This window comes from Lepisma saccharinum, chromosome 29 (assembly GCF_977018435.1).
Source record: "Lepisma saccharinum chromosome 29, izLepSacc3.1, whole genome shotgun sequence".
NCBI lineage: Eukaryota > Metazoa > Arthropoda > Insecta > Zygentoma > Lepismatidae > Lepisma > Lepisma saccharinum.
In genome coordinates, this window is record NC_139257.1 from 49,216,951 (window position 1) to 49,233,885 (window position 16,935).

Here is a 16,935-nt window from a genome sequence, read left to right on the forward strand (position 1 = left end):
ACATTTTTTTTTTTTTGCATGTTGAAAAACCCAGTTTCTAACATAATACTTTTTGTTTTATGTACTACAATTCTGTAGGTTAAGTAACATTCATTTTATTTATTTATTTATTATTTTTAATATTGTATTTGAAGTGATGTTTCTCAGGGTGGCGACAGACCTGGAAAACCTGGAAAACCGGGAAAAGTGAGGGAATTTGAGGTGTCAAAAAAAGTCAGGGAAATTTCAGGGAATTTCGTCTTCATTGACTTTGAACACTCTTTTGACGAAAATTGTTATAACTCGGGCACTATGGGAGCAATCTACTTCGGATAACTTTTGTTTTGCAGCTAACACTTCAGCGCATGCAACGGTGTACAATTTAGAACACCGGACCGAGGAAGGGGGGCTTGGGGGCACGTCCCCCGAATTTCAATGGAAAAACAAAAATCTAGAGTTTGCTCCCTCTTCTCCCACTATTTTGGGGAGAATGTGCGAACTTTAGTATTCTTTTCAAAGAATGGAAAATTCTCAAGAGAATGAAACATGTTTTATGTTCGTGGGTGCCATACAAGTTGAATAATAAGCCAAAATGTGATTTTTTTTTCGAAAAATAGGTAATTTGCATGTTTGGAGGAAAATTGTTATAACTATGGGAGCAATCTACTTCGGATAACTTTTGTTTTGCAGCTAAAACATCAGCGCATGCAACGGTGTACAATTTAGAACATCGGACCAAGGAAGGGGGGCTTGGGGGCACGTCCCCCGAATTTCAATGGAAAAAACAAAAATCTAGAGTTTGCTCCCTCTTCTCCCACTATTTTGGGGAGAATGTGCGAACTTTAGTATTCTTTTCAAAGAATGGACATTTCTCAAGAGGATGAAACATGTTTTATGTTCGTGGATGCCATACAAGTTGAATAATAAGCCAAAATGTGATATATTCTTTTTTTTTTTTTTTTTACGAAAAATAGGTAATTTGCATTTTTGGAGGAAAATTGTTATAACTCGGGCACTAATGGAGCAATCTACTTCGGATATGTTTTGTTTTGCAGATAAAACATCATATCATGCAACCGTGTACAATTCAGAACGCCGAACCGAGGAAGGGGGGTTTTGGGGGGGGGAGGGTACGACCCCCGAATTTCAATGGAAAAAACAAAAATCTGGAGTTTGCTACATTCTTTTCAAAGAATGGACATTTCTCAAGAGAATGAAACATGTTCTATGTTCTTGGGTGCCATACAAGTTGAATAATAAGCCAAAATGTGAAACTGTTTTTTTTACGAAAAATAGGTAATTTGCATTTTTGGAGGAAAATTGTTATAACTTGGGCACTATGGGAGCAATCTACTTCGGATAAGTTTTGTTTGCAGCTAAAACATCAGAGCATGTAACCGTGTACAATTCAGAACGCCAAACCGAGGAAATGGGGTTTGGGGGGGGGGGGGGAGCGACTACCTAATTTCAATAAAAAAACTAAAAACTGGAGTTTACCCCCTCTCCTCCAGCTATTTGGGAAGAAGGTGCGAACTTTAGTATTCTTTTCTAAGAATGGACATTTCTCAAGAGAATGAAATATGTTTCATGTTCTTTGGTGCCATACAAGTTGAATAATATGCCAAAATGTGTTTTTTTTTGTTGTTTTTTTTTACGAAAAATAGATAATTTGCTCTCACTGAGTGAAGTTAATGTCCATTATTATGAAATGAAATACTAATAATAAATACGTAAATATTTTAATATCATATTTACTCGAATCATTCAATCATAACAGCAAATCACTTCCTTCAAGAATTGACTTTTCTCTGCCAGCCCTGCTAAATTTTCACTTTCCACCTACTGATTTTTCGCAAACGCTAAAACGTGAAAAATGGTAATTGCTGCGAAATTATGTTTAGGAATGTGCAGTGATGTCTGGACACATTTTTCGCCTGTTCGAAATATCGAAATAATGCGAATTGTTGGCATTTTTAGCGATTTTTTTTAAAGAAATGTCCAAAAACAACGAAAAATTCCATGAAATCCAACATCCTTGTCTTTTGTAGGCCATGTTTGTGTACGTAGAACCTGCAAGTTTTCCAACATTTTACTCAAGAGTAAACTATAGAGTTATACGTACATGGAATAATTCCGACAGCCACATTAAATCATTTATTTCCCACGATTTTTTCAACTTCTATCAAAACCATTTGCATCACAGAGCAAAGTGGCAGGGTTCTAACAGGAGATCGAGTGCGTATCTACCGTCACACGGGAGCCAAATCTTCGTATTTGTCGCACGAGATATGTTTTGAATTAGGGCATCTGACTACTATGTGAAAGACCCGGGGTCGATCCCCTGTGGGGGAGAACCGGGATGTTTTCCACCTATTGAAACTGCTCCTGCGCCCACCCAGCATCATAGGAAGCTGGTACCTTGAGGAAACTTTGAGGGATAAAGGTAGCCAGGAGTGTGGTGCTGATCACATCACCCCCACCTTTAGCCGTGATCAAGAAAGTGTGGGGCCCTAACTCCACACCAAAATTCCATTATCTAAAATCCTTACCTTAAAATTAATAAAGGGGTATGGAAATAACTTTCCCAAAATAACTTTCAAGATAAGGCGTAAGCCATGTGACTTACAATTTGAAACAGTAGTTTAAAAACACCATGAAGGTATAATTTCAAATATTTTCCAGAAAATGCGCTAAAATGAAAATGTGAATTTTGGGAAAAATAACACCGTTTAGTAAAAAATAAAAAATACACCAATTTGAAGAAAAAAAAATCAAAACATCAAAGTCCCTACCGATTAGGCATAAATAAAACAAGAATATCAGTTGTAATTTATTGCATTAGTAACAGTGAGTCCTCGGCATAATCAACACCGTTGTTCTGGCATGTGTCGTAGCATGGTCCTAAATTTTGTATGCCTATGGTATGTATGTGTGTCTTGACAGCAAAGACTGGAACTATCTCTGCCACAATGTAGCTGTCAAATCCATGCCCTGCCAGAAACTTCTTCAGTTAAACAAAGAGATGAAAGTCGGTACATTCAAGGCCAGGGCTGTACAGGGAGTGGTCTAAGATCTCTCACCTGAAGTGATGCAAAGGGCCTGTGTGTACTCAGCTGTATGGGGTTGTGCACATTCGATTGGCCTTCCGTGAATTGTCTTCACCATCGTCTGACCATACTATCACTCACGACGTCCGGTCTGCACAACTCTCACGATTGCTGGTGGCTCTGTGCCAAATTCTGAGCGTGCAATGTAGGCTACCTCGCAGTCGGGGGGAGACTTTATGAGAGCTGCAATCTTTAACCTAGAACTGTCCTAAAACGGCTGCATTGCAACTGTACCAGATTACAGCTACATGCCAGTTCTTCCTGCCTGCATGTGTGTGTGTCGCTCTCCGACCACTAGTGCTGCGTATAGGCACCATTTTAGCTTTTTCAGGATGCCCCTCGTATATGAACTTTCAGAAGCTTTTATTATTAGTGTGTTCCTGTTTTAATGTGTTGGTTTGCTAAATCAGGTTCCTATACAATGCAATTCTATAAATTCCTTGCGTTAAATTTATAATACTTACATACCCTTTTCATCAGGATTAATGGTATAACTGCATGTTGTCAGTTTCACAGTACTTCACTTGGATATACTGAAGCAGAAATCCCGTTGATAATGTAAGGAAATGTGACTCTTTTGTACAATTCAATTGTTTCACTTATATTCAAGAGTTGTTTGCTTTACAGACAAGAGAGAAGTAGCTTTATGCATTGAAAAATGAGTCCGCACTAGGGATGGCCAGATCCGGATCCTGGCAGATCCGGTTGGTTCCGGATCCTAATTTTTTTTCGGATCCGGAATTTTCAGATCCGGATCCGTTTTGCCATCCCACATGCGCTTCTTTGGAAAGTAAGAATGTGCTTATAACATATGGTTACCTGCTAATATACATATGTATATATAATATACATACATACACTTACAAGGGAGGTCTAAGTCTCCCCCTCCGATTTCCATGAAACTTGCAGGGCCCAAATGAAGAAATACGTGTTTTTTTGTTTCGGCAAAAAAATTGTTCTAGGGGGCAACCACCTCTCAAATGTCAAAGATGAGGACAAATTGAAGTGGAGATCTGACCCCTGTCTTCCCCTCCGATTTCCATGAAACGTGGCAGGTGTATAGTAGGGATGGCCAGATCCGGATCCTAGCGGATCCGAAATCCAGATCCAGAACTTTCTTATTATAATTTGTAGAACTGTAACTGTAGAACAATTGTATAATTTTTGTATAACATTTCTATCTTGTTATATGTGTTAAAGGTTTCATCCTGGAATGGAATGTCTCACATTTATGTGTGTTTTCATTCCGCCCCCCTCAAATGTCAAGATGAGGAGAAATTGAAGTGGGGATATGACCCCGAAACCACGTAAATATGGCATAGAAAGAAACAGGGGGCATACGGCCTCTCTATACACCTGTCAAATTTCATGAGAATCGGAGGGGGACACAGGGGTCAGATGATCCTCACATGAATTTGTCCTCATCGTGACATTTGAGGCGGGTTTTGCCCCCTAAAACCGTTTTTTAGCCGAACAAATAAAACACGTATTTCTTCCTTTGGGCCCCTCTATACACCTGCCAAGTTTCATAAAAATCGGAGGGGGTCACAGGGGTCAGATCCTCACTTCAATTTGTCCTCATCTTGACATTTGAGGGGATTTTGCCCCCTAAAACAGTTTTTAGCTGAAACAAAAAAAACACGTAATTCTTTCTTTGGGCCCCTCTATACACCTGCCACGTTTCATGGAAATCGGAGGGGAACACAGGGGCCAGATCCCCACTTCAATTTGTCCTCATCTCGACAATTGAGTGGGTTTTGCCCCCTAAAACTGTTTTTTAGTTGAAACAAAAAAAAAACACGTAATTCTTTCTTTGGGCCCCACTATACTGCCAAGTTTCATGGAAATCGGAGGGGGATACTTAGATAACCTCCCTTGTTAGTCTTACACTTTGTAATTATTTAACACTGCATATATTATAATGTTTTATTTTAATTTGTAGGACTGTAACTGTAGAACAATTGTATAATTTTTGTATAACATTTCTATCTTGTTATATGTGTTAAATGTTTCATCCTGGAATGGAATGTCTCACATTTATGTGTGTTTTCATTTCCAATACATTCGAATGAATACATATTTGTTTCAGTGGCATTTACAAAATCACCTCTAACATTTTATGTTAAACAAGTAAGATTATTTTTGTGCACAAGTGTGTTAGCCGATGCGTAGAAAAGTATTTTAGGAACAACACTTGAAAACAATTCTTGTAGGACTAACGAAAAATTTCTTTGTAATCGAAGATCATAATACCTTTTAAGGTGTGGTAATATTATAATGGGATTGAGATACGAAACTCTCGGATCCGGATCCAGATCCGAATCTTTCGGACCCGGATCCGGATCCAGATCCGGAACTTTTTGATCCGGATTTTTCGGATCCGGATCCGTTTGGCCATCCCTAGTCCGCACTCATAGTTTTTGCAAGCAGAGGGTTCCAAGCCTCAGTGGAAATATCAACATATAATACCGAGAATGTATAAGGAGACTGATAAATTACAAAATGTATTTCTTAATCAATCACTCTTATCTCATTTAGTCGTAACTTTAAAAATAATCAAGTATTTTATTTTAAACTTACTGCTTATGACAAAATTCCATAATCCTTCCTTAGCTTGTGAATAGTAATAATTTTCCAAATTCATTATTTTCCATGTTGAATTCAAATCATAGAGAATAGAGAAATTAAGACAATTTAATAGAAGATAATATTGGTACTTAGCAAAACCATACGTGGATCTGTATGAGTTTATTATTTCCATTTGCAAAAACATCGATTTAGTTTAGTTTGTAATTGTCAGGGAAAAATGTAAATTTTGTCCTGGAAAACCTGGAAAAGTCAGGGAATTTCATTTCTCCTTGTTTGTAGCCACCCTGGTTTCTGTATTGTACCCAACTTGTTCATTTGTACTGTCTGTGTGTGCAAATAGGTGAAATTGTTTCAAAAATGCATTTTTAGTAATGATAGTTGTCCCTTATAAAAGTATTGTATTTTTTCCCTTGGATGTAATCCAGATTTAATTTCCAACATATTATATCATCTTGTGATGTCACAATGTAACTTACTTTGCAGTAATTTTGTTCCCTGCACCTCCCCACCCTCGCAATAGCCTGCTTATGATGAAGTAACAATTGATGAATATTTATCCATTAATCATTTACATTTTCTTGTTAATATGCAAATGCTGGGCATGAAATAGAACAATTTTAATTTGTTTTGGTTCTTATACTTTTAATGTATACCATGCCATGCTTGCATCAAGATAATACTTTTGTTATGTGTGTGTATGTATGTGTGCTTCTTACAGGAACAGGAGAGGATTTGTTGCGTGTTTACGTGATAGATGATTTCCAGTGAACTGTTTAAAACTTCCTGTTCATATGCAAAACAGATAGAACTCAAAAAAAACTCTCAGATGACTTCTTTGATGAAAAGATTCTCTCGTCTTATCACCAACTCACCTGCTCGATAACCCGAGAGAATCATTTCATCATTCGTCACCAGGAAAGCTTCAGGACTTACTTCAGATGACTTCTTTGTTTGTTGCATCCACCTATGAAGATGTACGTCACTTCACTCAATCAAATTTAATGAAACTTCTTTTTGTACGTCATCTGGTAAGTTTTTGAGTTACATCTGTTTAGGCTTGATCCATAGAAAACTTTTAAATACTCTCCTTCTGTACACAGAAGATATGTATTAAGCTTAATTTACAATTATATATGTAAATCAAGGAAGGAAAACGAAACACTCACCGGACAGTGGAAAAATTCAAAATTTTCGCTAACTTAGGAGCATCATCGGTGCGAGACGAAAGAGACAGAAACGGAAGTTGGGGCCCTGCAGAGTTGCCAGGTCCCCATCGAAGAAGAAGCGGTGCGTAGAACTAAAAAAAAACACTGTTTCGTCACCAGGCTCGTCAAAAACTGAGTGTGTGGGATGGGTTGGGAGGGAGGGTGGGTGAGGGGAGTGTTACCATGTGGCCTTGTTCAGGCCAGGTGGAGTGGTTGCACTCATGGCCGATATATAGGCCCTCTCCCATCTTTTGCGAACAGAGGTGTTGGCTGGTTGGGGTAAGAGATGGATGATCGCTACCCGGAAGCATTCGTTGAAAGGGGTATTGTGGTTGTTTGTATGGATGGCAACAGTGAAGTCCAGGTTGTGGGTGGAGGCACGGTTGTTATTGATGCGGAGGTTGAGGGCGGTAAATGTTTCCCCCCAGGTGAAAATCACCACAGATGTTGCAGGTGAGGATGTAGAAGTTTGAGGTGTGGCAGATCCCTTTGGGGGTGGAGGGTAAATTTGCCAGTGGCCGTGTGCACCTGGAGAGTGTGAGAGGTGATAAGAATGGGTCAGGTTTTGCACCTAGGGTGGTTGTATTTGTGGGCAGGGGGATGTTGGTTTTGTGGAGAGGGAGTGTTGCGGACCAGGATGTTTTGGAGGTTAGGCGGGGGGATGGGGCGTTTGAAAACCACTCTGGGTTTGTCGGGAAAGATGTTTTTGGTTTCAGGATCACTGTGCAGAATGGAAAGAAGAGTGTGTATTGTGTGTGTGATTTTGTTGAGGTGGGGGATGATATTGGGTGATGAGTGCAGGTTGGTTGATGGCAGCAGGTTTCTTGGTGGTAGTGGTGTGTGAGACAGCTCAGGATATTTCTTGTGTGACCACGGTTGACCAGGGCCTCGTGTAGGCGGAGGTTATAATTCTGGCGGGAGGTGGGTGAAGTGTTCGGGTGCTGTCCCCTGAGGGCCAGAGAGAGAACGGAATGGCTTTTTTGGTGTGGAACGGGTGGGAGCTGGAGAAGTGTAAGTACTGCATGTGATTGGTGGGTTTTATGTGGATGGAGGTTTTCAGATGTCCTCCCTCGATGTGCACGTCCTCATCCAGGAAGTTGATCTGGTTGGGGGAGTGGGTCCAGGTGAACATTATGGAACGGAAGTGGTTGAGTTGGTCCAGGAAAGCTGATTAACATGGTTCTCCATGTCCTGTTGGCAGAGAGTGGAGTGAAAGACAGCAGTGCAAACGTAACAAAAAAGAATGAAGATGCACCAAGGAACAATCCCAGGTGCAATTACCATTGCTCTGCACCTTATTACATTGGCAATTTTAACATATTTCAATATTCCCCTCATTTTAGCTATGGTGCAGTTATTTTCTTACAGACTTTATAATCATTGCAGCTCCAATAGTTCCCAAGATAATGTAGCAAAACCCTCGAGAGGAAACGCAAACTTCAAAAAAAACCTATTCGGCAGAAGAACAGTTCTCTATGAGGGCCACGTGCATTATATTCAGAAGGTGCAGAAAAAGAGAGCAATGAATAAAGGCATTTTATCTACACCTTTTTGAAAACATTTTCAGAACCTATTTTTTTTTTTCCTTTCCTGACCATCAAAATACATAACATGTATTTCCGGATTTTACCCATTTCCGATTTCCAAGCTAAGCTTACTTTTAGTCACCACTAAGTGCATTGCATATCACATCATGATGGACAAATTGTATAGAATAACTATTGAGTGATGATGACCCTGAGATAAGATCGGAAGTTAGGTTTTCAAGTTTTGACTTATTTTTCAAACTTGCAATAATATAATTTTAATACAACCTCTACTTAGGAACATTGAATTTTCGCGATGCGCGAAATGTGAAAAAAAGATGCAATTTTGAACATTCTGCACGTAACTACACCCCCAATGATGAAATGTGCATGAGTTTTATTCGCGAAGTAATGCGAAATGTGTGCTTTTCCACGAAATGAACACTTTTTCGTGAAATAACCATGAAATATCATCAAATTAAGTAGAAAACATGCAAAAACCGGCAATCGAGGTTGTGCGCGCAAACTGTCGATTTGTAATGAAACGTTTGCCTAAAGTTTCCTACCACTTGCAGCTGAAGAACGTTTCATCTTCGATCACACGATCACATCAGGAAGACGCTGCAAATTGGGATTTTCCATGCACATAATCTCAGTTCGAAAACTTCGCTCCCTGTCAAGCTGCATTCCATTCCACCGCTGGTATATACTGCTGATCTAACATTTTATTTACCGCTCTCCTCAGTTTTTATTTATCATAAATTTGTCTCCCTACTCATACTTTAATGGGATATACCATATTTACTCATGTATAATGTACACTTTTTTCCAAAAATTTTCCTCCCATTATGCACGGAATAATTTTTTAATGTTTAGGGAACCCTATCATGTTATATATTGTTGTAAAGCATGAATTCTGCAGTTTCTGTATATGGCAACAGTATTCGATTCAAGATGGTGACACTTATTTGCAATGCAGTTGAAATAATCTCATTACAAAATGAAGGAATGTTCTGATTTTTATGGTACATTGTATGAAAAAAGATAAGGAAAAGTAAAATAATTAAAATGTATTACTGGCCAAATAACATGACACATATGGAGTGTGTAAATGCCTTAATGAAAGAAATCTTGTGCTGCTAGCTGCTAGGTTGAGGGTCCTGAATGTACTTCCGATAAATGTTTCATTAGTCGTAGAAAAAAGTATATATTTTGACATTTTTTTAGAAAATTAAAGAGGAAATGAGCAAAACCACTTATAAAAGTTTAAAGACCATGTGCCACAATTTTTCACTTTGTAATGTAATGTTCTCCTCTTGGTCCACATAGCAACGGGTGACTCATTGAATATGAATGATGTCATTCACTGTTGATCGGCATAGCAACAGCTTTGCGACCTACAACTAAGAAAGCCATTTCTTGAAACTGGAATGTACTGCGCATTATATACGAGATATAATTGTTTGTCACTTTTTCCCTATCAAAAACCAGGATTCACATTATACACGCGTAAATACGGTAGTAACATTTAGTCTCTTCTTGTTGTTTGCATGGCACCCATAGACATTAGCCTGTGTAGCCATATCAGTGTATTGTTTTATTGCTAATATGAGTAATTTTAACAACCCAATATTTCTGTATATACAGTGGATCACCAATTTTACATTCCCAGATTTTATGTTTTCCTGCATTATACATTCAATCTTGATGGTTCCAACATAGCAAAATGTTATACAATTGTACATTTTCCTTCATTTTTAGTTTTTCAGTTTGATCCCCTGAAAAATGTAAAATCGAGGTTTCACTGTAGTTCGTAATTTAGTGCAAGATTCTGCCACTCTGTAAAATAGGGATGTATGAGCCTTTTGTATGTCTAACTTGATATTAATTTTACAATACACCAGAGCTTGAAAAATATAATCCTGATGGGTCAGTTGAGAATTCCAGAATATCTCCTTGTGAATTGGATCCTGTATGTCAAGACTTTTGTAGTAGTTTTTTTATCATGCGAATTTTGTACTACAAGTTCACGGGCAATGCAGCATTCAATCTACACATATTTTCTGATAAAATTCAAGTACAGATTGCTTTACGTATTCGTTTTTCATTGTTTGTATGAATTGTGTAAATGATATGTTTTATGTAATTGTTACTTCACTACCCTGTAGTCTGCTTTGTCATTTCCTGTAGTGACACGTTGCTTAAGTTATGCTTCCCCTCTTTCTTGTAGATGTCTCATATTTAGCAATTTAGTGCGAGCTGAGTAGATTTGACTTGTGGCGGAACCCAGTGATTGTATTTTTTTGTAAAGGGGTCCATGGGAAATTTTACAAAAAATTGAGTATACTCCTCCCAACCTTGGTCTCCAAGGAGCTGTTGCAACTGATCTCCTGATTGCTTTCGGTGATTTCCATATTTCTATTTCTGCAATGCATATTGTAAATACCACAGGTCATTACACGATCAACATTTGTTCACAGAAGACTTGGATATTGTTCTGTTAGTGGCAAGATTTTAGGTAATACTTTTTTTTGAAAATTATGTTTACTTTAATGACTTCGAACCATTCTCGACTTTCTTGGCCTGCCGCACAAATTCTTCCATTTTCTTTATTTGACTCCTTGAACATCTCAAGTTCTTGTTTGATCTTCTTTGTAGGATTCTGAGCCGTCAGGCAGCAAAAGAAGAACGTGCCACCAGAGCCTTACTGCGTGACTTCTCACGCAACAACTCAGAGACTGGAAGCACAGCAAGTGCTGATTCTTTTGACAATAATCAGAATGTATTTGTGGGAAGGCAAACGAATAATTCCCTTGCTTCTGCGACAGGACCCATTATCATTCAACCATCACGAAGAAAAGTTCGGAGTTCTCAGGTGTAAGTACATTGCTGAGTTTTTCCTGTGACCAATATACAGGTTCCTTACAAATTAAGTTACAAACTGATGTATCGTAGTCGCATTTATTTTTAGTCTGCACCACTGCACGTCATTGTCATTTATAATTAACTTGAAATACATGCATGTGATTAGTTTTCTCTTCTTTCCAGCCTTTACTGTTGCATTCTCCTCCTTCCTCAAGCCTTGCTTTAAATACCTTATTTTGCCTGTTCTTATTTAATGATGATACTATTTCAGATCTTTCACTTTATAGTTCATTCAATGCATCATTATTGTCTGTCCTACTGTTTCCATAAGTATTTAATTTCTGATGAAGTTACTCTACCCATGACAGAAAAAGGTTTGAATATTTGTAGATTACGACATTCATATTCGCATTATACATATGTACAGATACATCTCCAACCCTGCTTTGGCCAGCGGCATACAAACGAGGATCAGTGTAGCACACGCACGGGGAGAACTGTATGCCCATAACCATTCAGGGTCTTGACAGTTGCTCGTAAGAGGTACTGAAGGAGCATTACATTTTGGGGGATTGATTCCCAACGGTATCAATCCTTTGACAAGGTGGAGCCTGGGCCGCCGCAATATAATCCCCCCTCCTGGCAGCTTACATATAAAAACAGGTCTTGACGTGACCATCAGACGAGGTGGGGCCACTGATAATCTTCTCTCTGGCACCTTCATGTACAGTCAGGGACACTGCTGGCTTGTAATGAATACATTGACTTTCAATGGAATCGTTACAAGCCGGCAGTGTCCGTGACTGTACAAGAGGTCTTTGTGACCAGCAGATGAGGTGGAGTCTTGGTCACTGAGAATAATCCTCCAAAGCAACCATTTTTCCTCACTCTCCATATAGCCACCATTCCCAAACACATCATGTGTCCAGGGACTGAACTTTGATTTAGTAAATTATACACTCCCTGAATACAGAGGCAGAATCAGCCTCGGAAACGTTGGTATTTTTAAGATGAACACAGTGGTTAAAAGTATAAAACTAAGAATAAATTGATTAAGTTTCAACATTTTTATTTCATTACTCAAAGATAAAGTTGAGAAAAGATGAGGAAAAAAATTACTGTAAGTGAAGTGCTCTCGGCCATAACACACTGGGTAAAAAATACCCAGAAGTATTAAGTATGAATTTTAATTGTTGTAAAGCATGTAAATAGTAAATTGATTAATCTAATTTTATTATTTTTGAACGGTTGCATTGAATCACAATTGATCAAAAGTACAAAAAAAAAAAAAACATGTAGAAATACCAAAGTGAAACGTATGAGAGTGCATTGGGTTCAGTTTACACAGACAGTGTTTCTATTCCCCTGCAATGGGAACTAACAAACTAACAGCTGATTCAACATCCCGAGACTCGTAAGGGTTCAGTGGAAAGGTGATGAGGGGGTTGGCCTCAGACACTCATTGCGAGTGATCAAAAAATATATTTCAAAATCGGCTGAGCAATTTTACCCACATGTGCATCCTTAACGGGTTAAGAAGGTTACTGGCCACAAACTACTAAGGAATTGGATTTTGTAATTAAATTTTTATTTCATGTGAAATTGTGAATATTTTATAACAAAGCTCCGGTAGATTGCTATGATATAATTCCAATGGAACACTTACACTTTAAAGTTTATAAATTTTTCTAAACTACACTGAATAGTTACAATTTTCAAGTATCACAGGGTGCTACTCACCGGGAATTCCTGGAATTATTGGCTCCAGGAATTTCACTGCATAGACGTGAAAAGTTACACCTTTTATTAATCCAAATGCCATCGAATCTATGCATATTTCTAAATGCTCTGGGGGTATTTTTTTCACAGTTGTATTTATTGAGGAAGTAAAGGAAAGCTGCAATGGAAAACAAAACAGATTTCTCTCAGTCCTTGTACTTTGCTATATATAACAATCTCTCTGAGCGTTACTAGTTTTCTAACTCTTCAAAGGACACTCATGGGCACACAAAAAGTAAGCTCAAGTGACTTGCATTTATTACATTAGTACAAGTGTTGCATGTGAAATGTATTGAAACGTTAAGAAAATAATAGAAGGTGTTAAACACTAAGAGCACAGTGTTTGCATTGCTATTTATCGGTTCTAGTGTAGTTCCAATTGAATCTTAAATATTAAATCTTAATAATACACAGAAAAGGGGTAACATTCTATAAACATCTAGTTACCAATGAGGCACATATCTAGAAATACATTTGGGGTGGGGGTCCGAACCCAGTGTCTCAATAATAATAATTATTATTATGTTTAAATTAAAATATGTAAATTTATTAATATTGCATTTTTATTGTTATATGAATACATAAAAAGATGGTATGATAATATAAATATAACATATATATTTATTATTTTGCTTGCATGCACTTAAGATTGCAAAATTTTTTATAAAAGCAAGGAAATTAATGTCATATAGATAAAGAATTGAATATTTATTGAATGACAAAAAAGAGATCCAGTTGACGAAAAGTAAAGTTGCTGATTAATATTTTATGCATATTGTCGTAAGTAGTGGAGTGCATAAATAGTCTTTGGTTCTGTCCTTCAAAGCAGTATGATCCCATTATAATAATCCTTGTCTTCCAAGTTCATAGGAAATAAATAGCCATCGATTATAGTATAGAGCGACCACAAGGATAAAAACCTTGGACGAAAAGTCCCCGTGCAGCTTTCCCTTCTTCCGTTCAGCTCGAGCCACAAGGGAGCATGGTCCACTCTCCCCCTCACGCAGAAGTATGATGCACAGGAGTCACATGTTTGCGCAGGTTTCTTTGCTATACAACAAATGCTAAACAGTACATTTTCATTACTTTATAGGGATGGGACCGATTAATCGCTGTTCTGTCGGTATCGGCCGATATCGGCAAAATTACCGATTATTTTACCAATCTGATATATTGATAAATATCTGATAATTTAGTGCAAAATTCTGCCATTTTGTTGTAATATTTATGGATAATCTCCATGTCTTACTTTCTAAAAAAGTAAATGTGCAATTTCTTTTGCACTGCAGTCACCTTGAAACACATTTTTATAAGGAGGTCAGTGAACCTTTAAGGTTCTTCAAGGACCATTTCTAATTTTATATCGGATCGGTAGAATATTGGTTATCGGTATCGGTACTTTATCTGTATCGGCCAAAATTTCATATCGGCCCATCCTTATTATTTTATTTTAGTACTTGGAAATTCTTTCAGGGGGGGAGGGGGGGTCTGGACCCCATCCCCTAAATACGTCCTTGTTACGTCCAGTATAAGCAACTGCATGTGCTTAGAATTGACGGCTTTCTGCATATTTAATTTGGCATGATTTTCCTCTCCAGATTTAGACAGACTGATGAAGATTTGCAGACTGGGATGTATAAGATCTTGGAGTACATAAAGAACCACGAAGATGCTTGGCCGTTCATGGATCCGGTGGAAGAGGAGTATGCCCCACGGTACTACGAAATAATTAAACAGCCAATGGATCTGCAGAAAATGGAGGAGAAACTCGATGTTGGAGAGTACCTTACATTTAATGATTTCAAAAATGATTTCCAGTTGATTGTAGATAATTGCAAGAAATACAATGGCTCAGAAAATGGTAAGTGTTTTACTTAGATGTTGCTTGGCATTTTTCGTTATTGGATTGTTTTAAGATTGAATGTATAGTGTGGGTTAAAATGTAAAAGCAGGGTTCTACTGTATTTCTGTTTTTCTCTAATTGTATTGATCTTGATTCATCATATCCCATGTTAGAATTCGTGATGGGTGCTGTAAACGCGGTTTAAAATTACGTGAAATTAAGAAATTTCTTCTTTCCGTGGTGCACAATGTAATGGTTAAATCCTATTTATTTCGAAGATCCTCTGTCTTCATTCACTAAGGGTACGGCATCTGGAGCGGAGTTCAAGATCTGATTCTAAAATCACACATTATCAAAGACAAGAGTATGTCCAAACAATTAAAGAGAAATATGCTTCTTTCTCATTATTGTCATTATCGAAATGTGGAGAATGGTAAAAACATTTGGGGAGGGGAAGGAGGCAAGACAATAGCATGTGAAAATAAGAATTGTAGCTTTCCTGACAACGTGATTCGAACAGGTGAGAGCACCAGGATCCAGAGCGAGCCAATAGGAAGACAGCATCCAAGTTCCGCCACATCATTGTCATATATATATACTGGGTGGTCCAAAATTCCCGGAGCAGTCACATATCGTAAGAAATACACATCGAATCGGAAAACAAAAAAAAATACGTGTTTAATAAGTGAAAGAAAGCTATTCAATGATATCACACTTGATTCCCCACCCCTGCCCCCTGGGGGTGGGGCAGCCGGCAACTGTGAAATTTTAAATGGAAACCCCCATTCCATTTGGAATTGTAGAATCGGAAAGAGGACTTCATTCAGAGTCCAACGAGCTGTCGACCATCCTCCTAGCTCAATTAGGAACGGAGATATGGCGATTTTAAATTTTAAAATCATTTTAAAAAAATCAACGTGAAAATTTCATAAAACCCAAAAAAATTCAAAGAGACACTCTGCCCCTAATTGAGCTAGAGTGAAAGTGATTGCAGATTTGGAATCTGCACGTCAAGACCTTTCAATAGAGTATGTGGTAGACCCTTTTTTTGGGTTTTATGAAATTTTCATGTTGATTTTTTTTTAATTGATTTTAAAATTTAAAATCACCATATATCTGTTCCTAATTGAGTTAGGAGGATGGTTGGTAGCTCGTTGGGCTCAGAATGAAGTCCTCGTTCCGATTCTAGAATTCAAAATGGGGGTTTCCATTTAAAATTTCACAGGTGCCCCCTACCACACCCCCCAGAGGGTGGGGGTGGGGAATCAAGTGTGATATCCCTGCGCTCGAAACATTGGAAGCTAATGCCGATTCAACCTGGCTGGTAACCCGAGAATGCCTGTTCGAATAGCATGTGAATCGATCTGTGACAGATCAGCTTCAAAAATTGCCATTGACCTCTCCACACCACTTTTGCTGGATAATACTGGTTGTGATGTCCTAGTCTACAATAGAAATACACGCAAATCCTCAAAACTCATGGTGCCAATATCCATGGCGGAGTGGTGCGAAGTCTCAGGTTTGAATCCTGGCCTGGGCGTTCTTCCCGAGTCCCATCATCAATTCCATATTATTACCATTCATCCTCGTCTTCTCGGTTAGCAACAAGTGGCAAAATAAACCAAATCAATCAATACAAAATTTTCCGTTTTTTATTCCATCCACATTTAGTTTTTCGTTAGTATCTTCCCATTGAAGATGGAGAAGTTGGCAAGAGCTTGTTTGGAAGGGAATAAAAGAACACACAAAATCAATATACCATAAAAAAAAATACAATTTTTATATAGTTTAAAATTTTGAATATCTGAAATATGTTTTTGACAAAGTTGTGCTATTCTTTCAGTTTTCCTCAGATTGAAATATTTTATAGTTGTATATCTTCTCTATGCATGCTGTAACTTTGGTGAGGGGTATTTTATATACGCAAGAAGTGTGAATGCTTATAAAAGCTGAGGCTGTGGAAGCCAGTTGATGAAAAGCAGAAATTCACTTCGGCATACGGCAGATGAAAACACCAAGCCTCAATCGCATTGTGATCAGAG

At 38.0% G+C, this 16,935-nt stretch overlaps 1 protein-coding gene across 2 annotated transcripts in view; it reads left to right on the top strand.

The window, feature by feature from the left end:
* LOC145981374 (uncharacterized) overlaps positions 1–16,935 on the top strand; it is a 54,492-nt gene that overhangs the window by 26,610 nt on the left and 10,947 nt on the right. For both annotated transcript variants that reach the window (XM_083114612.1, XM_083114613.1), the window contains 2 exons: positions 11,065–11,283; positions 14,649–14,911. In XM_083114612.1, the coding sequence (XP_082970738.1) occupies positions 11,065–11,283; positions 14,649–14,911 (482 nt within the window). The remainder of the gene's footprint in view (positions 1–11,064; positions 11,284–14,648; positions 14,912–16,935) is intronic.